The sequence below is a fragment of the Cajanus cajan genome, chromosome 11 (assembly GCF_000230855.2).
Source record: "Cajanus cajan strain Asha chromosome 11, NIPB_CcT2T_4, whole genome shotgun sequence".
Taxonomy (NCBI): Eukaryota; Viridiplantae; Streptophyta; class Magnoliopsida; order Fabales; family Fabaceae; genus Cajanus; species Cajanus cajan.
The window spans coordinates 28,430,091-28,456,420 of record NC_138527.1 but is presented as its reverse complement, the minus strand read 5'-3'; the positions used below and the strand labels follow the sequence as shown (position 1 = coordinate 28,456,420).

Sequence of the window (26,330 nt, the reverse complement as noted above, 5' to 3'; positions counted from 1 at the left end):
AAATTCAAAATAAAACAAGGTTAAACATGCTATTCAAGGAATTTGCAATATGTAAGGATTAAACACAAACTTCTAAGACAAAACATAGATTCAAAACCAAAATCTAAATGCAATGCATGAAGTCCAATCACGGACACATATAAGAATGGAGAGACTCAAAATAAAATCAAAAATCAAGCACAAGCTAATAGGTCCTAAACATGTTGATTGTGGAAGAAAATTCAAAAACAATCAACCAATGGATCTATGGAATAAAATGTGAATTAAAGCATATAGATCCGAAGAGCAACTCAAACAAGACAAGGAGATACACAAGAACACAAGCACGTACACACAAAAAGATGAAGAACTTATCTCCTTGAAGACCTTGCTCTTGATACCAAAAATGATGGAAGAGGTAGGGAGAAGTGATGAATGTTCTTCTCCTTAGCTCCTCCTTGCCACGGATCTTCTTTAAGGAGATAACACCGAATGAAATGGGACTTGAAAGATGAAAGAACACAGATGGATGAAGGCTCAAGCCTTGGATGGAAGCATCCAAGCTCTAGGATCAATGGAGAACTCACTTCAAAGAGAAGGAAGAAGGTGAAATTTCCTAAGGTTTTGAAACGAATTCTTTGTGACTTTAAAGAGAAACTCAGCACTAATGGCTCTCAAATTTCATTCAATATTCAAAGTGAGTACAATAAGGTGAAGGAGGGAACATATAGCTTCCGAAAATTAGGTGGACACTTGGCGCCACATGAGTGGCCACCATGTTGGCGCCAAGTTTTGAATTCAAATTTGAATTTGAATTCAAAACTTGTCACACATGTGTATGACCGGTCCCATGGGTGCTTGGTGCATTTGGCTTTGATTTAGTGTGCATTTAGGGTTGAATTTAAGTCACACATGTTCAGCCAATGTGGCATGATCCATGTGACTCAAAATGCAACTTAAATGCATGCTAAATTAAACCTAATTTTGCCTAATCCTCTTAAACTAATAATCCTCCTTAAATCCTACTCTAATGACCCAATTACAATGGTCCAACAAATACAATGGAAAGGAAAAATTATAAGAATGAAAATGAGCCCAATATTGGGTACCAAAAGCCCAAAGGCCAATGAAGCCCAAAACTAGGCCCAACAAGCCTAAAACCTAAAATACTACTCTATGTGGTCCAAAATACAAGACCAAAATATATTCAAACTATATTAGCAAAACAAGACAAAAATGTTCATAACAAGATAGGCCCATGTTGAAAACTTGGTTTGGGCCTTCCAAGCCCATAGGGCCCATTGGGCCTTGATAGGCTGAATCTTCCATATCTAGCCCACTCCTCTTGGATCTTTGAGTATGTCACATCTTGCTCTCCAAAGCATGATTCCATCAGGTAATATCAAGATCACAAGGTATTACATCATCCCATTCATACATGATTTATACACAAATATATACATTACATCTCAAACTGATAAATATGACTTATCTCAAGTAATATAGGTGATAAAAGGAAGAAAAGAATGAGAAATAGGGGCATCAACATGAATCACGACCATGACTCACAAATCATAACCGTGACTCACGGATCATAGTCGTGATGTCAATCACGCCCTTGACTGACTCGGTGAAATCCAAAGGGTTGAAATCCAAATGAGTCACGATCATGAAGAAATTTGATCATGTGATTTTCAACTCTTTGGACCCCAAAACTCATCTCATCACCAAAATTCATCAAAAGAGACCATGTAATCAGTAGAAACATTCCAAACCACATGCTAAACATTTCAAACAACACAATTTACATGTACAATTACATACCAGTTAACCTTTTCATATAATCACCTTAGGGTTTCCAACAGGAACACCAAAACATACAATTTCAAGTCAATTTTAAAAATTACAAACATATACGTACAATTTACATCAAATAGAACATACAAGGAGAAATAAAGAAAATAAAGACACATTTGGAAAAAATGCTTCATGCATAGGCATACAATAGAGGATTAGAGGCCAATCCCACTATCTAACATATAATCTCACACTCAAAGTGAGATTTCTCACACCCCCTTATTCAGATAAGCACTAGATGACAGTCTTGCAACTTTGGGATGGTTTCCTTCTTCTTCCGATTCTCCGAGCTCTCAAGTGTGTAACCGTAGAAAAGTGTAGGAGCATAAAATGAAAAACTAATCAAAACTTATCTTTTAAAAACATAACTCCCCCTTAACCCCTCAGTTAAAAGAATTAACTATAGTTACTAATTCTCTTCCTCTAAATTAATTTACAAAAAATATTTAATTAAAACCTTTAATTAAAACAACTTATATTATATTCTAAAACATATCAAATAATTAAAATAAATATTAATCAACTCTTATTAATTAAAAAAATACCAAAGTTATTAATTAAATACTTATATCATATTTTATGAAAAATAGAGTGTTATATGTTAGATCAAAAAGTACATTGAATCTTGATCGGTGAAGTTTGCTCCCAATCCAAACGTCTAGCTTAATTGAATTAAGTATGATTTTTTTACTTGTTACATTTTATCTTTAGTTTAAATTCCATACTACAAAAAAAAATTTGTTTTATATTAATAGAATTGTTGATAATAATTTTTTGTTTAATTGACTTAAGTGTGAAATTTTATCAACATATGTCAAGCCCCTGTAACTACTTGTACTTACTATCAATTACAAATTGATATTAATACAGTTACCAAAAGATCAACAATAACCCAAATATATCACATCAACTTTTATTCCTTTTTATATATATGAAGTTACAAATTTTCTCATTTCAACCACTTTTATTTTTGCTTAGTCATATAACCTGTTTTTATGTTTTGATTTCAACCATTACAAATTAATATAATCATAATTATATACTATGTGAGATTCAATATTTTTACTGTAACTTACTTTAAATCATCATACTTTCTATTAGCTAGAATTATTTTAATATTCTAAAAATTATATTAATAGAATATGTTTTATTGCACTTATTAAATTCTTCGATCTAAATTGCGAGAAATAATGAATTTTATATAAGAAGTAAATGGGAGCAATAGGTGCCTTCATGCATCAGCGTCCCTTGTCGAAAACGGACTCGACACGGACATGGTGCAGATACGATGTCAGACATGGCCCACCAAAATCCGAGATGGCCCAATCATGGGACATTCTGACACAGACAAAGCCTAACCTCCAACTAGAATATGACCCAACAGTAGTTGAGTAGTAAATGGGAACTGTGTAAGGCTAAAGTAAACAGATAAATTAAGGAACATACATAATAACTTGTGTTTTTATTAAGTATAAATTGACAGTCTTAGTGTCAATTTTTAGCTTCATGTTATCAAAGTTGTTGAAAAGGTGTATGATTAAGTACTAATATAACATACTAAAATTAAAAAATTTGCAACTTTACAAATACAAAAGAGGAGAAAAGTTGATATGATATATGAACTCAATTTTGTATGTATTGAAAGTGTTATAACATGCATATTAACACTATAACTAATTAACTCTTTAATTGGGTAAAACAAACAACATTAAACAAACAAATATTATTTATCTTCACAACTTACTTTTTCTAATATAAATAATATTTAACTAAATTTACAAACAAAACATAAAATTAAGAAGACTTTAAAATATTTAATTATGATAATAAAAAAATCTTAACTACCAACAAAAGTTGATTTTGATATGTTTTACCTTCCAAGTTTGTGAACAGGGTTAAACACTTTTAGTGCCAAGCCATGGAAGAGTAGTTTGGCGATGATTGTGCATTGAAGAATGAAAAATTAGTAAAACAAACACATTTCAAAATTTTAATATTGATTAATGATTCTTGTAATGACGTATGGATCAATCTCTGCTTGATTCATTGTCATACAATGAATATATAATGAGCAGATGTTTTTGTATGATGCGTGATTTTCCTTACTGGTTTCATTGGCTTACCAATGATTTTTGCTGTACACTTGAGGCATAATATGTTTCGTGCGCTGGGATAAAATTGTGTGACTATTTCAACTTCTAAGGTTGTCATGGTAATGTATGCTTAACAATTGCAGATTCTACACTTGAGGCCTGCAGAATATAAGATATTAGAGGTCAAGGCTACCTAGAAACCGTAGCACTGTGAACTGTGCATATGGTGGAGTTTATGAATTTAGTTGTTTGGTGTGAGTTGCATAATAACTTGCAATTATCAGAGCTTTCTTAGTTGAAAAGCAAAAGATGGTGAAGAAGATCTTTAGATCCGGAAGTCTAAGGAAAAGCAGGCCTTGAAGGGTTGAATTTGGACAACAAAATGACACACATCTTTTTGGAGGACTGTTAGGTTTGAGTGGTTGTAGTAAATCACACATTTTATTAGAGTTCTCATGTTAATCTTGCGTTGTTTGAACTCATTCTAGAACAATTGTTAACCTGGTCGACAATGCCATTTTGGTATAGTTTTGTTTGTCTCCATTTTTATTTTTCTTATATATTATAATATTATAATAGAACCTACTGATAAAAAAAATTATTATAATAGCACCTTATAATTTCCCTCGAATTTGGACATCGGCTTTACTGGTGGTATTCTGCAATTAAAAGGTTATTTTTAGCTATCTCCAATATCTACTGTGTTTCCTAGAGAATATTGCAAAATTTGAAATCGGTGAAGAAGAAAAACTATATTTTGCATCTGATGTTGCAGTTGCATATTCAGTACATAACTTTTGGACATGTTCGGTGGCACATTTTTTTTCAAAAAATAAATTGTTGGTTAAAGTTGTTTTGGAAAGCTAGAAAAAAGACTTTCATTTAAATTAGTTTAATTAAGCTCATACGACAGATAATTGGATTGCCTAATTTAAACATGTACCAAGAATGATGTCTATAGCTGTATGGGAATTGGGATGCCAGAGTTTCCAAAATAAGAGAAAGGCAAAAGATGCATTTTGAGAGAAAAAAGTTTGCTTCTGTGAAATAGGCATTCCCAGTTTCTAACTAATCGTTCAAAATGAAAGTGAAAAACAGAATTCAAAAAAAGTGGAGGAAGGATTTTTTCATTTAACAAGAATAGCTAGCACCCAGCATCCCACAAAAGTTGTGACCACGACCAAAATATAAAAACAGAGATACCTAAGACTAGGAAATCCATGAGGTTCAGTTTAATACAGAAATATTTTGGCAGAAAGAACCATTATTGGCTTCAGGAATTCATCGTTGACCATGGAAAACTCGGGCTCTGTAAATTGAATATCTGCAATGCTTGTTTTCTCTTTCTGTACATGTACTCCTATCCATTTCATACCTTCTATTGGTCGTCCATAATTCTCAAACAAAATCTCAGCACTGTTCCATCCATTCTTCAGATGTAATCTTTCAAATTTATTATTCCCTATTTCGAGTGGATTGGACAGAATTGTATAATTTGTCAAATTTGAATAAGCTCCAGCAACACTATCACATTCACTTAGAGAAATTACAGGGAACTGTTGCATACCATTAACCTTCAGCTGCCACTCACAGAAAGCGTAACCTCGGGAAAGTCCAGCAGCCTATAAAGTAATTGCCGGGAACTTGTTACGAAACCAGAAACGCATGGATAGACCCTTACTACTGCAATTCAACCAACTTGGGATAGTTGATCCTGGAAGTAGAAAACGTTTGCCCCCAGTCTCGTGTAGTGTCTGTCAGTTAAGCATCATGACAATAGATGTTATTTTATCTTTATTTTTGCTGAAAGAATATGAGAAAATATTCAAAACATAGATAAGATACCTGATTCAGTAGCATCTCCTTAGACTTGGAAGTTAACGATGTGCAATTAAAGGCATAAAGAAATTTTATGTTAGGTGGCAGGCCTTTGATTTCTAGAAGCTCCTTGCATTCATTCAAACGAAGTGTTGTTAAGGAAAGAGATGCACTGATGGATGATGGAAGGATTGTGATATTGCTGTTACAGAGGGATAGATCTGTAACATTGCGCAAGCAAGGAAGAAGTGCACCAAGAAATTTATCTGTCAGATAGCAAAAGTCAAAACTAACATAGAAAAAGTCAAAACTAGCATCCTTGAAACATGAAGACATTGTTTCTTGATCTTGACCTTCGCTATTCTTTACTTGTGCAAGCCGCAAACAAAAGTGAGCTTCCAAGTGCCCGAGTTTTGGCAGCATAAAAACACTACTCGCAGTACAAGTAGTGTAGTGCATCCAGTTAGAATCAGAACTACAAGCCCAACAAGATTTCCAATTGAAGAAGGTAAGTCATATATACCACTATCACATTCCGAATGTTTTTCATCTTCCCTAAAATTTCTGGAAAACTCGTGAGACTTGTGCAATTCCTAAGGTACATGATTTTAAGAGAAGTTAAGTTCATGCCACAAGGAAGAACCCTAAGACTGGTTCAATAATCAAGATTCAAATATTCAAGTTTATCAAGGAATCCAACCGAATCATGAACTTCAACTAAATTTGAGCAATTATCAAGAAGCAGTTTCTTCAGATTTGGTACTCCAGACATGTCAGGTATTTTTTTAGTAATTTGCATCTACTCAAGTTCATTTCCATCAAAGACTTGAATTTCTGCAAAATGCAAAAAACAACATAGTAACTAATTTATGAATTTTCAAATGGAATTACAACTCATTAATATCCAAGACCAAATAAACATCAAGAATCCAAGATGGTTAGTTACTAATAATACCATGTTCAGTTGATTCTTGAATGTAAAGGAACTCATAGGCAAGTCCAAGTTTCTTTGGATCAAAATCAGCAGGCAATGATGATTCAGGATATGCACACCATTTTAGCACTCTTAAACTTTTGGGGAGAGCATTAGATCCTCTAGAAAAGTGAGCATTTTCTACCATCAATATTTTAAGGTTTTCCATCTTCCCCAATGCAGTTCCATCCCATTGCACTTCTTAACTTTAGGCAAGTGTGTCATTATGCTCTGGATTTTATCGAATCCCTTTAAGCCATAATAATCAAATTAGGATAAAGTTTTTAAATTATAAATCTTATGATCTAAAACTAACAATTTACCAATATACTTTAATTTCAAATAACTATTCAGTTATATAATTTGATATTATAAAAATTAATCATTACAAGTATTAAAAATTATCTCTTTATTTTATTTATTTTATCTTATAACCTCTCATCATTTTAAACTCACATGAATCATGATACATCGGTGCCTATATTACCATTTCATTTTTTTGATAATCATATATACTAAAAAATGTCAAGTATTTGAATTAATGGTCCAATGTGTTTTTCTTTTATTAGATTTAGTATATTATTTTATATATATTTTTTTAAAATTTATCTGATAATAGATAAAAGTATATCTTGAAAAAATGTGATTGGTAATTAGATAATTTACTTTATACAAAATATTTAATATACTACTCTCTTAATGTTCTTACATTAAAGTTCAAATGTAAATACAAATTCTACTCTACCTTATATTTTTTACAACAGAATTTAACAAATTAAAATGACACTAATTTCTTAAATACTTATATATATGTTATGATATCTAATTTTTCAAAATTTAAATAATTTGATTATAAAATATTTTTACAACATAGAATGAGCAAAATGTAATCTTAAAATAATAAATTTATTTTATACTTTTATGTTTAAGTAATATATTTTTAAAAATATTTAAAATACATCTAATTATGTTACATTATATAAAATTACTTATAATCCCACGCATTACGGGGGTCAAAAATTGGTAAATAATAATAAAACTAACCTTAATACTTAAGTAAAAGTAGTGGTGGCAAGCTAGGTGTTCCATCTTAACATATATGAAATCATCTAATGCTTAATTGCAAAGTGAAATTTCAGGCTTGATTGAAATTCTTTTTTTTTTTTTTTTTTTACATATAATACCTTGCTGTATCCTTCTTTTTGTAGATTCATTCCCGAGTTCTTTCTCTATTATTGAAAAGTGGGAATTTATAAATTCAATATATGCCATGTTTGTTTTTTTGTTGTTCCGGTACATGTACTCCCATCCATTTTATTTGGGCAGCGAGAAATTCATTCCCGAATTATTTATCTGCTACTGAAAAGTGGGGATTTGTAAATTGAATATCTGCCATGTTTGTTTTTTGTTCCAGTACACGTACTCCCGTCCATGTTATACAATTCCAAAACAAAATCTCAGCACAGTTCCATCCATTCCCATCTTTTTTAACATGTCTTTTTTCGAGCCCATCATACACAGAAGTATGATCTGTAAACTCATTGAAACCTCTTCCACCAATGTAAGGTGGTACCAAATGTGACACGCCATTAACCAACAGGCGCCACGAACGGTGATAGCTACCAATTCCTCCAACACATAGAGTAATTGGCGGGAACTTGTTACGAAACCAGAAACGCAGGGATGGACCCTTGCTACTGCAATTCAACCAACTTGGCATACTTGATCCTGTAAATATGAAATCTCTGCCCCCATTCTCGTGTAGTCTCTGTCAATCACATTTAATTAAAATATGTCAGTTAAGCATCCACGTTTATGAGAAAATATTCAAAACATAGATAAGATACCTCATTCAGTAACATTTCATTAGACTCAGAAGATAAAGATGTGCAATTGATAGCTGAAAGATTTTTTATGTTTGGTGGAAGGCCTTTGATTTCTCGAAGCTCCTTGCATCCATTCAAATAAAGTGTTTTTAAGGAGACACAGACACTGATGGATGATGGAAGGATTGTGATATTACTATAACTAAGGGATAGATATGTTACATTGTGCAACCAAGGAAGAACTGTGCAAAGAAATTGATCTGTCAAATGATAACAATGATTAAAATTAACATAGTCCACACTTGAAGACATTGTTACTTGACCTTGACCTTCCCCATTCTGAACTCGAGCAAGCCGCTCACAAAAGTCAGCACCCAACATCTTAAGTAGTGGCAGCTTAAAAATACTACTTGGTAGTTCAAGTAGCCATCTGCATCCATTGAGACCCAGGAATTTGAGTCCAACTAGATTTTCAATTGAAAAAGGCAAGCCACTTATGTCACTACCACTCAAATAAAGTGAATCTATGTTTTCCATCTTCCCTAAAATTTTTGGAAAACTCCTCAGACTTGTGCAATTCATAAGGTACATGTTCTTAAGAGAAGTTAAGTTCATGCCATAGGGAAGAATCCTAAGACTGCTGCAATCATCAAGATTCAAATATTCCAGTTTATCAAGGAATCCAACAGAATCATGAACTTCAACTAAATTTTTGCAATTAACAAGATGCAATTTCTTCAAATTTGGTGCTCCAGACATGTCGGGTATTTCTTTTAGTAATTGGCAACCACTGAAATTCATTTCTATCAAAGACTTGAATTTCTGCAAAATACAAAAAACAACGTAGTAAATAATTTATGAATTTTCAAATGGAGTTATAACTTATTAATATCCAAGACCAAATAAACATCAAGAACCCAAGATTGTTAGCTACTAATAATACCATGTTCAGTTGATTCTTGAATGTAAAGGAACTCATAGGCATGTCCAATATGACAAGTTTCTTTGGATCAAAATTAGTAGGCAAGGATGGTTCAGGATATAGGCTCCATTTTAGCACTCTTAAACTTTTTGGGAGAGCACTAGGTCCTCTAGAAAAGTGAATATTTTCTACCACCAATATTTTGAGGTTTTCCATATTCTCCAATGCGATTCCATCCCATTGCACTTCTTTAACTTTAGGCAAGTGTAGCATGATGATCTCAGTTTTATCAGATCCCTTTAAGCCATAATAGTCAAATTAGGATAAAATTTTCAAATTATAAAGCTTATTATCTAATAACTAACAAATTTCGTAAATATAAAATTTAATTGTAGAGGGTTAATAACCAGGTCTTCCAATATGTCTTTGTCAAAAATGAAAAATGGAAGGATCCAAGAGACAAATAAGCGTAATGCACATACCTTGTTCTGTTTGAAAACACGAAGAATATCTTTAGAGAACCATAATCTACTGCGTTCACCTGGTTTTGAGGGTGATTCAAGCCTTACAATTTCTCTACCCATATCTTCAATCAAATCATGCATTCTCACACAATGTCGATTAATTATTATTAGACATTTATCAACCAACACCTGGATAGCATAGTCTGGGGCAGAGCCACGACCACTATGTAGTATGCTTATGACATCATGCAGACAGTATCCTTTAAAGAAACAAGCAATGTCTAAAAATATTTCCTTTTCAAATTCCTTTAAGCCATCATAGCTAACTCTTAGGATTTGTTGAATATCTTCATGAGGAATTCTTTCATAAGTATCTAATGCTGACTTCCATTCCAACTCTGTCTTACCATATAAATCAGAGCCTATTATTTCCAGAGATAATGGTAGGCCATTAGAATGTTGCAATACTCTCTTTGAAATGTCCAGATAACCAGGATCAACCTGCTTTCTATGGAAAGCATTCCAGCTGAACAATTCAAAGGCTTCTTCATGATTTAATCCTTTAACTTTATAAGTTCTTTCAACACCATGAACATGTAGCAAATGGATATCTCTGGTTGTGATAATAATTCTGCTGCCTGGACCAAACCAATCAAGTCCACCTGCAAGTGCTTCTAATTGCTTCAATTTGTCAACATCATCCAAAATTAAAAGAACTTTCTTTTTACATAGCCTACTTTTAATTATTGGAATCCCTTTCTTTACGTTCCCTAACTTGATGTCTTTCTCTGCAGCTATATCAGAAAGAAGTGTCTCCTGAAGCTGTACCAGGTCTTTTTTCACTGAATTTTCTCTAATGTCAGCAATAAAAGAGAGAGCTTCAAATTGATGAGCAATGAAATTGTATACTGCACAAGCAAGTGTTGTTTTTCCAATTCCACCTATTCCATAAATCCCTACCATGTGGACTCCATCATTTGACTCAAGATCAAGAAGTGACTTCACCTTTTGGACGCGAGACTCTAAGCCAACTGGATAATTAGCAACATATAAAGGGTTCCGATTGATCCTTCTATAGACTTCTTGAATGATATCTCGGATAAAATCATATTCGTACCTGCCCAAGTGCAAAAAATTAAAATTCTAATACCCTACGAAAAATAATAAAATATATAGGAAAAGAATGGTTACTTATTTGCATACCCTTGTTTGAAATGCCAACCGGATAGATTAGCTGCTGCTTGCAAAACTGACCTCCATTTTTTCACCTTATTCTTGTCACTAATTCTGCTTTCATGTTTGGCTAGTGCTTCTGCATAACTTCCTTTCTGATAGCGAACGTCACATGGTTCCACTTGATAAAAAACAGGCCAAACCAGCATGCCATTGTGTTTGAAGCACTCCATAATATTCACAAGTTCTTGCAAACAAAAAGTTGATGATGCATAGTTTTGTGAAAAAATGACAATGGCAATCCTAGATTCTTGAATTGCCTTTAACAAAGCTGGTGTCACTTCTTCACCCTTCCTCAGCTCTTGATCATCCATGAAGGTGTTGACTCCCTTTTGACACAGAGCATGAAAAAGGTTTCCAGTAAAACCAATGCGGGTGTCCTCACCCCGAAAACTCAGAAAAACATCATAAGTCCATTGATAGGCAAAGGAAGAGGATGTTGACTTTGCCATGATTGTTGGGATTGTGGAATTAAAAGTTTCAAACAATCTATTCGTAAGAGATACTTTATTATCTCTTTATAATTTTTTCCCTTTCAATTTGTACTCCTCGGTTTTTGGGTTTTTGGAGTTTATCAATGCGACACTATTTTATTCTCTTGTTTTAATCGGCATATCGTTATTCTAAAAAAAATATATATATATATTATGAACATCATTTTTTTAATCTCATTATATAACATTATCGTTTATAAGAGGAACATTGCCTGAGATCACAAGAACTTTATAGAAGTTACAAAGTTAAAATTTAAGGTTATTTCTAATTTTTGTATGTCATTTCTATTACCATGTGATGCATTATACTACAAATATGTTATATATATTATGTCTTAATAACTACACATTCAAATTAATTATAATATAATTCAAATATTATTATAAGACTTATTATTTTTCCTCACTGATATGAGCCACATTTTCTAAAAAAATTATTAAATTGAAAATTTCTTATTACCACACTTATATAAAATTATCTTATTTTCAAACTTATATGTAACACCTTATTTACCAATTTAAATTTCATATGGATGGATGGATTTTTAGATTTTATTGCAAAACTTTTCTTTTTATATTTTATTTTAATAATATATTTATAACATTATTATAATCATGACTCTTAATTAAAAATTATTTTTCACTTATAAATTCTGAATAAATATAATTTAATATTGTACTAATTACAAATGCAATACCTAATAACATTATTTTTATAAAATTTTAAGTTATCATTTATTTAATAAAAACTTAATATAAATTTAATTTCTTTATCACTTTTCAAATGTATTCAGACATATAAAAATGATCGTCAGCTTGAAAACAAGGATTGTTTTTCATTTAACAAGAATAGCTAGCACCAAGCATCCCACATAAGTTGTGACCACGACCAAACATAAAAACAGAGATACCTGAGACTAGGAAATCCATGAGGTTCAGTTTAATACAGAAAATTTTGGCAGGAATCCTTTCATTTCTCCAGGCTCATTGCATTCATCCAAAGCAAGCTGTGTCATGTATTGATGCTTGATGGAGGATTGTAACATTGCATTGATCAAGGAATAGAACTGTCACATTGAGCATGTATGGAAGAATTTTAGGAAGAGGTTCATCTGTCAGATAGTGATTGCCAAAATTAGAATCTCTCACATTTGAAGAATTCTTTCTTGTACTTGATCTTTGTCCTTTTTAATCATGAAAACCCCTCACTATTTAACCCATTGTCTGCGATTGCAATGGTTGCCATGATATTTCAATTTAAAAGGTTTCTATGTTAGCACACTCCACCTTTTAATAAACTGTTTAGGCACATTAGTATCAACTTTCAAACTGCAAAACAATATTATACAGTGAATCAAAACGCATTTAATTTTTTTCTTACTGGATTCCAATTTAAACGCCTTCACTTCCACACTTTCAAGTAGTGATAAAGTTGTTATTCTAGGATTTTATGTTGTGCTAAATGGGTTCATACCACACGACACGTCCAAATATATTTAACTAACAAAAGTGGAAAATTTTAAATAAAACAGAGGATCTGATATAACTATAAAGGTGAGACCTGATTAGTGTAAATAAAGTAAACTCACCAACCAATTAGCCACAGGTAACAAAATAATGCACAGAAATACCGAGTAAGCTCTTGTGCATTTTCTATTACAATGAATGGATGGAAGCATAAAAGAAACTTAAAATGTGATCTAAGACACGGAAGAGCCTCAGATAGAGAGTCAGAAAGAACCATTATTGGCAGTGCTAAATTAATTCAGGAATTCATCGTTGACCATTGAAAACTCGGGCTCTGTAAATTGAATATCTGCAGTGCTTGTTTTCTCTTTCTGTACATGTACTCCTATCCATTTCATACCTTCTATTGGTCGTCCATAATTCTCAAACAAAATCTCAGCACTGTTCCATCCATTCCTCATATGTAATCTTTCAAATTTATTATTCCCTATTTCAAGTGGATCGGACAGAATTGTATGATTTGTCCGATTTGAATAAGCTCCAGCAACACTATCACATTCACTTAGAGAAATTACAGGGAACTGTTGCATACCATTAACTTTCAGCTGCCACTCACAGTACGCGTAACCACGGAAAAGTCCAGCAGCACATAAAGTAATTGCCCGGAACTTGTTACGAAACCAGAAACGCATTGATGGACCCTTGCTACTGCAATTCAACCAACTTGGGATAGTTGATCCTGGAAGTAGAAATTGTTTGCCCCCAGTCTCGTGTAGTGTCTGTCAGTTAAGCATCATGACAATAGATGTTATTTTATCTTTATTTTTGCTGAAAGAATATGAGAAAATATTCAAAACATAGATAAGATACCTGATTCGGTAGCATCTCCTTAGACTTGGAAGTCAACGATGTGCAATTAAAGGCATAAAGAAATTTTATGTTTGGTGGCAAGCCTTTGATTTCTAGAAGCTCCTTGCATTCATTCAAACGAAGTGTTGTTAAGGAAAGACATGCACCAATGGATGATGGAAGGATTGTGATATTTCTGTTACTGAGGGATAGATCTGTAACATTGCGCAAGCAAGGAAGAAGTGCACAAAGAAATTTATCTGTCAGATAGCAAAAGTCAAAACTAGCATCCTTGACACGTGAAGACATTGTTTCTAGATCTTGACCTTCCCTAATCTGTACTTGTGCAAGCCGCAAACAAAAGTTAGCTTCCAAGTGCCCTAATTTTGGCAGCATAAAAACACTACTAGGTAGTTCAAGTAGTGCAGTGCACAGTTAGAATAAGAACTACAAGCCCAACAAGATTTCCAATTGAAGAAGGTAAGTCATATATACCACTATCACTCATATCAAGTTCCCGAATGTTTTTCATGTTCCCTAAAACTTCTGGAAAACTCGTGAGACTTGTGCAATTCCTAAGGTACATGGTTTTAAGAGATGTTAAGTTCATGCTACAAGGAAGAACCCTAAGACTGGTGCAACAATCAAGATTCAGTCAGATATTCAAGTTTATCAAGGAATCCAACCAAATCATGAACTTCAACTAAATTTGAGCAATTAACAAGAAGCAGTTTCTTCAGATTTGGTACTCCAGACATGTCAGGTATTTTTTTTAGTAATTTGCATCTACTCAAGTTCATTTCCATCAAAGACTTGAATTTCTGCAAAATGCAAAAAAAACAACATAGTAACTAATTTATGAATTTTCAAATGGAATTGTGACTCATTAATATCCAAGACCAAATAAACATCAAGAATCCAAGATGGTTAGCTACTAATAATACCATGTTCAGTTGATTCTTGAATGTAAAAGAACTCATAGGCAAGTCCAATATGACAAGTTTCTTTGGATCAAAATCAGCAGCCAATGATGATTCAGGATATGCACACCATTTTACCACTCTTAAACTTTTTGGAAGAGAATTAGGTCCTCTAGAAAAGTGAGCATTTTCTACCACCAATATTTTAAGGTTTTCCATCTTCCCCAAAGCGGTTCCATCCCATTGCACTTCTTTAACTTTAGGCAAGTGTAGCATAATGATCTTGGTTTTATCAGATCCCTTTTAGCCATAATAGTCAAATTAGGATAAAGTTTTCAAATTATAAATCTTATGATCTAAAACTAACAAATTTTGTAAACATAAAATTTAATTGCAGAGGATTAACAACCAGGTCATCTGCTAAGCATTTGTCAAAAAGGAAAAATGAAGGATCAGAGACAAATAAGTGCTGCACAATGCACATACCTTGTTCTTTTTGAAAGCATGAAGAATATCTTTAGAGAACCATAATCTAGTGCGTTCACATGGTTTTGAAGGTGATTCAAGCCGTACAATTTCTCTACCCATATCCACAATCAAATCATGCATTTTCACACGATGTAGATCAATTTTTATTAGACATTTATCAATCAACACCTGGATAGCATAGTCTGGGGCAGAGCCACGACCACTATGAAGAATATTTATGACATCAGTTACTATGTATCCTCTAAAAACACAAGCAATGTCTAAAAATATCTGCTTTTCAAATTCCTTTAACCCATCATAGCTTATCCTTAGGATTTGCTGAATATCTTCGTGAGGAATTCTTTCGTAAGCATCTAATGCTGACTTACATTGTGACTCTGTCTTACCAAATAAATCAGAGCCTATTATTTCTAGAGATAACGGTAGGCCATAAGATTGCTTTATGACTCTCTTTGAAATGTCCAGATAACCAGGTTTGACCTGTTTGCTTCTGAAAGCATTCCAGCTAAATAATTCAAGGGCTTCTTTATGATTTAATCCTTCTACTTCATACGTTCTTTTAACACCATAAACATGTAGCAAATGGATATCTCTAGTTGTTATAATAATTCTACTGCTAGAACCAAACCAATCAAGTCTACCTGCAAGTACTTCTAATTGCTTCAATTTGTCAACATCATCCAAAATTAAAAGAACTTTCTTTTTACAGAGCCTACTTTTAATAGTTGGAATCCCTTTCTTTACATTCTCCAACTTAATGTCTTTCTCTCCAACTAAATCACGCAGAAGTGTCTCTTGAAGTTGTACCAACTCTTTTTTCACCGAACTTTCTCTAATGTCAGCGAGAAAAGAGAGACCTTGAAATTGATGAGCAATGAAATTGTATAGTGCACATGCAAGTGTTGTCTTTCCAATTCCACCTATCCCATAAATCCCTACCATGTGGACTCCATCATTTGACTCAAGATCAAGAAGTGACTTCACCTTTTGGACGCGAGACTCTAAGCCAACTGGATAATTAGCAACATATAAAGGGCTCCGATTGATGCTTCTAGAGACTTCTTGAATGATATTTCGGATGAAATCATATTCGTACCTGCCCAAGTGCATAATTGAAATTCTAGTATCATACAAAAAATAATAAAATATATAGGAAAAGAATGGTTACTTATTTGCATACCCTTGTTTGAAATGAAAACCGGATAGATTAGCAGCTGCTTGCAAAACTGATCTCCATTTTTTCACCTTATTCTTGTCACTAATTTTGCTTTCATGTTTGGCTAGTGCTTCTGCATAGCTTCCTTTCTGATACCGCACGTCACATGGTTCCACTTGATAAAAAACAGGCCAAACCAGCATGCCATTGTGTTTGAAGCACTCCATAATATTCACAAGTTCTTGCAAACAAAAAGTTGATGATGCATAGTTTTGTGAAAAAATGACAATGGCAATCCTAGATTCTTGAATTGCCTTTAACAGAGCCGGTGTGATTTCTTCACCCTTCCTCAGTTCTTGATCATCCATGAAGGTGGTGACTCCCTGTTGACACAGAGCATGAAAAAGGTTTCCAGTAAAACCAGTGCGGGTGTCCACACCTCGAAAACTGAGAAAAATATCATAAGTCCATTGATAGGCAAAGGAAGAGAATGTGGACTTTACCATGGTAGCCACAACAATGATTCTTGAGATGTTTGTGGAAGGAACAGGTGAGTCGGAGAAAAAAATAAAGTCTTGTTATGTCTTTGTTGTTCATATCAATGAGACATGAATACCACATATTATATTATAATTTACAAAAGATGAAGAATTTCGTCCCATCCCCCACGCTAGCATCGGTCCTCCTAAAGCTGTCAAACAATGAAAACAAGGAAATAAGAGAAAGAATGATAGAGAGAAAATGCAAGGAATTAACTTGGCAAACGCCAAAACACGAAAGGGACATAGAAAATATCAAACATTTGTCATAAACTAGTCGAGATAAACGGAATTCTTGAAATTTTAGTTTGGTTTGCAAAAAACATTATTCATTAAATTTGAGTTATTTATTTAATCGAATCTAATTAAAAAATTTGAGTTTGACTTGCTTTAAAATAAAAAGCTGGAGCTATGTTTATTTAAGATTTTTTTTACTTAATTTTATCTATATAACATTTTATAATTATCTTAATATTATATAATCATCTACTAATAGAAAAAACTTATGATCATAATGACCCTTAAAGTTGACTGAAAAACGTTGGTAAGTGAAAGTCTATTATACATTTACTTACAAATTTTGGTTTTTCAGTGACTTTTCATTTGTGGTATAAGTCATTTTTCTTTCGAAGTGGCTATCACGGACGCGTCTTCTTGCAGCAGCGTCCTGAATCTGGAGAGAGACCGCAGAGGCAGAAGATGGTGAGGTCAGCGTCGACATGGAAGGGGGAGGCTGAAATAAGGAGGCAGACGGATTCAGCCAGCTAAAAAAAGGGGGCCAGTTGTTTTTTTTTTAAATTATTTATTAATACATAATTATATACTAATAATTTTTTATAAAATATTTACTAATTTTACATATAAAATTAAAAATAATATTATATTCAATAATTAAAAGAAATATATTTTAATTTGTTAAAAGATATATTGTTGAAATTTTACATATAATAATTTATACTAACTCATTTTTCCTTCAAACTTTAAAATTTTCTTTAATTTCATATAATAACTAAATAATATATATTACAAAATATGAGTTTGATATTTATATTGTAACACGTAAGTTTCTTAAGTGTTACTATTTTATTAAGGATAAAATCTTAATTTGATCTTTTATAATATTTTTAAGTTTCAATTTAATCTAACTTTAATTTTTGGGTTTAATTTAGCCTCACATATCAAAAATATTAACAATGTTTGTCTCTCATCTAAATTTCTCAAACGTCGTTAAAGATTCGTGAGAATCACACCTGTGATTCTTAATTACGCCCGTGATTTCCACGGTGTGAATCATATAAAAAAATCTGCTAAGTAAGAGCCGTGAGAATCACACCCGTGATTCTCAATCACATGAACACTCCTAAATGGCGTTTGAAAAATTTAGATGGAAGACAAACATTGATAGCATTTTTAATAGATGGACTAAATTGAACCCAAAAATTAAAGTAAGACTAAATTGAAACTTTAAAATATTATAAGGGATCAAATTAGGATTTTAGCCTTTTATTAATTATATATTGCTATGTTGAATTGTTGTTTTATCTTGAGGAACTTTGAAATCTTAAGATTCTTTATGAGTTTAGGAAATTTTAGGGTTTCTCTAGGTAGAGATCCATTTTGATCCTAATGAGATAAATATGTAAAGTTTATATTTAAAATAAAACTCTATAAGTTATGTTCTTCAACAACCTAGAGAGAGAAAATCTAGAGAAAAGTGCTCTGATATGTGAGTCTCCTACTTTAAATCTTCTCTTGTTCTTTCCCTAAATCTCATTTATGTTGTATTGTTGATGATTTAGGTTTGTAGGAATCTTGAATTAAGCTTCGTGATCTGTACAAGGCTCATTTCCTCTTCTTTTACCTCAATTTAGCTCTACCAAGAGGTAAAATAAGCTGCATTTTGATTTTCGACTAAGTTGTTGTTTGGACATTGATTTGTGGAGTTGAATATTGTTGAATCTAAAAATTGATTGTTGTGTTGATTTGTTTTGGGATGAATGCATGTTGAAGTTAGAGGTTTTGGTTTTAGTTTTAGAGAAGTATGTTGTAAAAGATGGATGATTTGGTTTAATTATGAGTTGCATGTTGAAAATGAGGTTATATCTGGTATATAATGTATATGCATGTATTTTGGTGTTACATGTTGAATTTTGTGGATTTTAGGTGAATGAGAGGCGAATTTGTGATTTTTCACAAGTGTAGAATGCTCATCGCACCACCTTCAAGGCATTAGGCACACTTCAAACCAAAGGCTCATATCTTACTCACACCGAGCGCATGATTGGTGTCGTCAGACATGAAGAGAGAGAATTATCTCAGGTTGAAATGACGTTGGGGCATGATGTGAATAACAATGGACGTGAGGAGAGAGAAACATCTTAGGTTGGTTTAAGGCCAGGTGTAGAACCTTACCACGCTGGACATGAGGTGCAAAGGGCTTCTACCTAATCCATACAAGACACGAGTTGTGTAGTGTTGGGTGTGGGCAAGGTAGAGGATTCCCTACCTCATTGATGCAAGATGCCAAGTGTGTAGCATCAAGCACAATATACTTGGATTGGAATTGTTGCTTATGATGCAAAGGTGAATGTATTGTGAGATGTTATAGGTTGTATTAGATGTTGTATTTTGATGTATTATATTGAATCTATACCTTGATCTAAGATAAAGTATAATTAACTATGTTGAGTTAAGTTGTGTGTTGCTTAGTTGAATGATTTAGAGTTAAGCTAAGTTGAGTTGTATACTATATGTTGTTGTATAGTTGTGTTGAATATGCCTAAGGTTGTTGTGTTGTTGAGATGATGAATGTTGATGATGTTTTAGGCATTTAGGCATGATGTTAAAAGTTGTACTATGTTGACCAACCTAGGATTAGAGGAGAGGTTATTTTAAAGTTACATATTCTATTGTGTAGATATTATGTTATGGTGCTTTGAGAACCCAATTTGTTGAAAACCCTTCTTGGAAAGTTGACCCTTGAAGCGGAAGTTGTTGCTCCTCTAAAACCTTAGTTGATGTAATATGTGGGCCGAGTCAAGCCATATTGACTAAAAGCGACCAATGTTGATTTATATGTAGGCAAGTTCGAGATACACATGTATAAAACAACCAAAAATTTAATAAAAAACATGGTTGAGGATTAGAATCCTTAACTGAGTATCAAAAGGATATAATATTTGGAGAGTAGTAAGTGGACTAATCCCATGTGAGGTTTGGTTAAGCTAACTAATGTCGTGGTAGGTCCATATCCAATTATTCTACCTTGATAGGAATACTAGACTTCATAGTTTAAGTGATGACATCTAAGAAACCATGTTGTTGAGGATTAATTGATATCCCATTTGGATATTGAGCTAACTAGATTGGAAAGGTCAGATTGTTGGTTTGGTAGGATCAAATCACTTATTACTCATTTGTGTTGTAGGAGATCTCCTAGTGAAAATATGTGACGACACATATAGTTGTTGTGTAGTTGAGTTGAAATTCTTAGTTGTTGATGTGGTGTTGTCCTCATGATATAGTGGTGTTGATGATGTGATGGACTAATTGAAAATATGAAGTCCCGTGTTGAAAGTTGTATAAGTTGTAAGTTGGTGCGGTGCTGTAATAGGTTAAATTGCTTATGTTGGTTGTAAAGTTGTTTATGCCTGTATTAATTATGTTGATTCTTAGAACTCTAGTTTACCCTTGTGTGTTCCATGTGGATGAACTATAGTGATCATACTTTATATGGAGCAAAACATTGATAAGTTTCTCTTGGAGCTATTTTGGGAGGTCGTGTTAATGTTGGTAGTGTTGATATTTTGAACTACCCTAAAGTAGCTAGATAGTAGTAGATGTGCTTGATTGATACCTAGGGCTAAATTTATAGTTATATGGATTACTATACAATTATGTAAATATGTATATGAAAGTTTTAGTTGTAAATATATGTATACATTAACCATGAGTATCCAATAACTATTGAATGTTATCCTTAAGTAGTTATTTATTTTATTTTTCTATTACTTGTTGTTAATTAAGTCGTTAAGTGTAGAGATCATAATGAGTCATTACATTTATACATATTAAATCACTTTATCACATTATGCTTATTATATTTATTAGTGAGGTTGAAACATTTTATACCTCTATATTTCATTTAAAAATTTAAAAATAAAATAAAATAATTGATATTTAATTAAATAAATATGTGATTAACAATTTGAGGATTTGAGTAGTTACAAGTGGTTAACTTTGGTGTGAAACTGTTAATAAAAGTAACTTTTAATGTTATTTCTCTTATTATTTAAAGATTTAGGAGTAAAATTGTCTAAAAAAATGTAGAGGGAAAAACAATTTCAAACTAATATATATATATATATATATATATATATATATATATATATATATATAACACCGGCGTAACTTTTATTAAGTGTTAAACCGTTCAATAACTCTATATTAAATGCGAATTTTGTAAATTTAACCATTAGATTCAAAGTTCATATATCTTAGATCATATATACAAAATTTTATATTAATCCAATGATTTGATACTTCATTTTTATAAAACAAAATTGACGTAATATATTCATTTCAAAATACACTAAATATATATATAGGGAGCATATCAAGTGAGAGGAAATTTATTATGAAAGATGAGAAGGTTAAAATATAACTCTTATATTAATTTTCTCTCACTTGATACACTGAAATTTGAGAATTCGTAAAATCAATCTAAGGGTTATATTTTAACCCTCTCATCTCTCATAATAAATTTTCTCTCACTTGATATGCTCCCTATATATATATATATATATATATATATGAGGGGAGTTATAATAACACCGGTGTAACTTTTACTAAGTGTTATACCGTTCAATAACTCTATATTAAATGCAAATTTTGTTAATTCAACCGTTAGATTGAAAGTTCATATCTCTTAAATCATATATACAAAATTTTATATTTATCCCAGATGACTTTTTGATACTTCATTTTTATAAAATAAAATTGACGTAATATATTTATTTTAAAATACACTAAAATATGAACACTTTGATTACTTTCAAGTTGTTGTTCAATTTTAACAAAATTTGATATACACGTATAAAGTGATATGAACTTTCAATCTAATGGTTGGATTTACAAAATTTACAATTAATATAAAGTTATTGAGCAGTGTAATACTTAGTAAAAGTTACATTGGTGTAATTATAACCCCTATATATATATATATATATATATATATATATATATATATATAGAGAGAGAGAGAGAGAGAGAGAGAGAGAGAGAGAATATGACCACTTAATTCAAGAGTAAGTCTTGTTAGACTACCTACTCCACTTAATGATTCATGTTCTATATCAAATATTAACGATCAAACCCTTAAATTAAAAATTGTGGAGAAAAGAAAAACATTGGAGAAAAGCTTGAATAATGTTAATAAAAAAAAACTCACACCTTTTCAAAAAAATGAAATAGTAGCGAAGTTGTAGGAGTGAAAATGAAAGAGTAAGTAAGAATAACACAAAATATTTTTATACTGATTTGTCTCAACTACCGAGACTATATCCTATATATTCTTGATCAAACTCGATCAAGTTCTACTATCTTTTACAAATATATAAGTATTCTTTCACAAATCACTTTTAACTCAACTTAAGTATTATTTAACTTGTCTTTTCAAACAACTACTCAAGTATTATTTAACATAAAGTATCTTCGGGCTTCAAACCCTAAATATTATTTTTCAATGAAACCTCTTTAGACTCAAAGCAATGAAACAGAGCTAAAGCTAGGTAAGATAACTATATTGTTCATCCTACTTTTAAGATGTGATACAACAATATTAAGTACAAGACTTAAACACAAAAATAATGAATGTAATTTTACAATACGTGCTTCTCTTATGTGTTTTTTATTCTTCAAACTTCCTTATACTGACACTTTAATGAGGATGACCGTTACAACTAATTGTGGAGAGAAGTGTCTATTGATATATTAATTGCTTGGATTAAATACATTTTATCAATTTTCATTTCTTATTTGATTAAGAAAGTTATTTATCGCCTTTTAAGTATCAAACAGGTAATGCTATTCGTAAACTTTTTCATATACCTTCCACTAATCTCTTTTAAGTTCTAATGTCTAACTCAATTATTTTTTAATTATTATTAACAACTTAGATATGTCCTTCACTCAAATAAAACCAATAGATAAATCATTGTTAAAAGTAAAAATAATTTTTTGTTTATTAAAAAATCAATTAAATTAAATATTGAACAAAGAAGAAATAATCAATAAAAAGTGTATCACTAATTATTCTTATTGAATTATAGCGAAAATATGAAAATTAAATAATTAATATTATTTAAAAAATATTATTTATGCTATTTTAATGATTAATATTTTCTAAATTTTTATTTTAATTTTGTATTAACTAATATATTTTATTATTATATTAATATTATTTTTTAGCTACAAAAAAATCAAAGTTGAATACTACCTCGAGAACTAACTATGAAATACAAGAAAAATCAAATTTAATTTTAAGTGATGGAAAAAATTAATGTTTTACTAGAAATTAGTCTTTATTAAAAATTTGATTGCATTAAAATTATTTCTTTCAAAATCATTTTTTTATTAACGATTGTTGCTTGTGGAGAGAATTTGTAAATTTTTTTTTTAATATTTTATTTAATTCAATTTTTATTTATCATAATTATTTATAAATTAAATATTATTATTTTAAAATAAATTATCGATAAATAATTTTTTTATTATAATATAAATTATTTATCATAAATATAAAATATGATTTATATATTTAAATAATTTATAAAATTTAATTATATTATATATAATATACATATATATTAAAATAATAATAATAATAATATTATTATTATTATTTTATTTTTTATTTTTAAATATAGAGGAACATTATCTAACGGTGTTGGATGAGCGTGTCTGTAGAACCGTTAGATGTAGGTCATCGAAACAAAAGCCTGCAATCCCCTTTTATAGCTCCCTGCGGCGCATCTTCTGCTTCCTCCGAAAACCCTAACAACACAGACGCAGAGCTTCGAAGATGGTGCAGCGTCTCACCTATCGCAAGCGGCATAGCTATGCCACGAAGTCCAACCAGCACAGAGTCGTCAAGACCCCTGGTAATCAATTCCTCTCCCTAATCATTACCTTCTCATCCAACCAAGATTTTCGCGCTCTCAATTCATTCTAACGTGTTCTTGTTTTCGTGTTTTCGTTGTTGAAATAATGCAGGTGGTAAGCTCGTTTATCAGACCACCAAGAAGAGGGCTAGCGGACCCAAGTGCCCCGTCACTGGAAAGAGGATTCAGGGGGTGCGCTTTTCATTACTCTCTCATTCTTTATTTTCTTAGCCTTGTGTATTTTTCACTGTTCTGTCATTGATTGCCTTTTTTCTTGTGTTGTTTTGCTTTGGACTAGCTATGAACATTATTAAGGATGGTATTAGATTTAACCCAGCTAGTGTGTATGATGGGTACTGCGTGAGACTAAAGTAAACAGATAGATTAAGGAGTAGTAGTGCGTATAGAAGGTGGGAACTTCTACAAGTTCATAGCTTGGGTTTTGATTATTATTTTATAAATTGACATTTGTTAAGAGCCATTTTTAGCTTCTTTTTAGATGGGATTATGTTCGTCCCTGCCTTAATTTTTTTTTAGTTCTAGAGGTTTGGTTATCAAAGTTAAGTTTGATAAGTTTTACCTTCCAAGCTTGTGAACAGGGCTGTTAAGAAAGTTTTAGGGTGTGTTTGAAACACTGTTTGGTCTCATTCAACGCCAATCCACTGTGATGGAAAGATTGGTGATGAATGTGCATTGGAAAATGGGAATGAGCTAAGATGAACAATCTCTTAGTTTCTGGCCTGTGCTTTTATTTTTATTTTTTTCCTTTCCTAATCTGGATTTCATAATTTTAATATTGATTGATGATATGTGGAATGACGTGATAAGTCTCACCTTAACTCATAAGCTTAGAATGAGTTTATGATGTAGATGCGTTTTTGTGATGTATGATTTTTCTTATGATTGTTCTATTTGGGTATATTGAAGCTTTGTTGGATTACCTGATTTCTGTTTTTTAGCTTCACATTAGGCTATTATGTTTCCTGTGTTTAGTTATAAATGTTTCCATTTCTAAGGTTGTTAGTGTAATTAATGTTTGATAATATCAGATTCCACACTTGAGGCCTGCAGAATATAAGAGGTCAAGGTTACCTAGAAACCGGAGGACTGTGAATCGTGCATACGGTGGAGTTTTGTCTGGAAGTGCTGTCAGAGAAAGGTTTGTCTTACTCAACTTTAACAGCTACATATATTTAATAACTCCTGAATTTAATTTTTTGGTACGAGTTAGTGGATAACTTGCTTATATTTAATAATTCCTGAATTTAATTGTTTTGGTGCGAGTTAGTGGATAACTTGCTTATATTTGTCTTTTGTTCGATAGGATTATTAGAGCTTTCTTAGTTGAAGAGCAAAAGATTGTGAAGAAGGTCTTGAAGATCCAGAAAGCTAAGGAAAAGCAGACATTGAAGGCTTGAATATGGACAACGAAATGAGACACGTCTTTTTGGAAGACTGTTAGGTTTGAGTGGTTACGGTAAATCACAATTTTTATTAGAGTTCTCATGGTAATTGTGCTTTTATTATTTGGCTTGTTTGAACTCATTCTAGAGCAGTTAACTTTGTCGACAATGCCATTGTGTTACAGTTTTGTTTGTCTCATTTTTTCTTTTGACGATTTATTGATATCATCTTGTTTTTATATATCCCAATAGGACTTTGTAATTTTCCTCGAATTGGAATATCTCAATTCTGGCAGCTTTAGTGGTGGTATTCTGCTATTAAAATTATTATTTTTGGTTATCTGCATTATTTTCTTAGTTTCCCAGGAATAGAAATGTGAGTTCACCTATCAGCTGCGTTATCAAGACCTACAGCAAATCAGTATATATATTTTGGAAATGATGGGTGGTGCATTTGTTTAGAAATTAATTGGTTTTTAAAGTTTTTTTGATTAGTTAGAACTAAAGTATTTCGTTAAAGTTAGTTGAATCAAGCACATAATACAGATAATTGGATTGTGCCAAGTTTGAACATGCGCCAAGAATAATGTCTATAGCAGAATGTGTGATGGGGAAGGGTCAATTTATAAGAAGTCTATGTTTCATCAACTTCTATGTGTAACCGAATGAAAGAAAGTATTGTCGCACG

General features: G+C 31.8%; 1 protein-coding gene and 1 pseudogene across 2 annotated transcripts; one reads left to right on the top strand and one right to left on the bottom strand.

The window, feature by feature from the left end:
* Positions 1–5,040: 5,040 nt before the first annotated feature.
* On the bottom strand, positions 5,041–17,866 carry LOC109800329 (uncharacterized; annotated as a pseudogene). The gene is made up of 15 exons (XR_014430849.1): positions 17,655–17,866; positions 17,044–17,231; positions 16,565–16,923; positions 15,382–16,480; positions 14,920–15,195; positions 13,997–14,796; positions 13,421–13,905; positions 12,947–12,988; positions 11,136–11,681; positions 9,834–11,049; positions 9,490–9,786; positions 8,568–9,368; positions 6,703–8,488; positions 5,775–6,581; positions 5,041–5,683 (listed from the first exon to the last, which is right to left on the bottom strand). The product of XR_014430849.1 is annotated as an uncharacterized LOC109800329 (transcript).
* Positions 17,867–24,080: 6,214 nt separating this feature from the next.
* LOC109800314 (large ribosomal subunit protein eL34) lies at positions 24,081–25,982 on the top strand. The gene is made up of 4 exons (XM_020361104.3): positions 24,081–24,239; positions 24,352–24,431; positions 25,289–25,398; positions 25,564–25,982. The coding sequence occupies exons 1-4, from the start codon at positions 24,161–24,163 to the stop codon at positions 25,655–25,657; spliced, it is 363 nt and encodes a 120-aa protein (XP_020216693.1). The 5' UTR covers positions 24,081–24,160; the 3' UTR covers positions 25,658–25,982.
* The last annotated feature ends 348 nt before the right edge of the window (positions 25,983–26,330 follow it).

Bases quoted from the DNA above. Each gene is read 5' to 3' on its own strand.
- LOC109800314 (XM_020361104.3), top strand. From the start codon at position 24,161: ATGGTGCAGCGTCTCACCTATCGCAAGCGGCATAGCTATGCCACGAAG. The intron at 24,432-25,288 runs GTGCGCTTTTCA...TGATAATATCAG, and splicing joins CTGGAAAGAGGATTCAGGGG to ATTCCACACTTGAGGCCTGC. The intron at 25,399-25,563 runs GTTTGTCTTACT...TTTGTTCGATAG, and splicing joins GGAAGTGCTGTCAGAGAAAG to GATTATTAGAGCTTTCTTAG.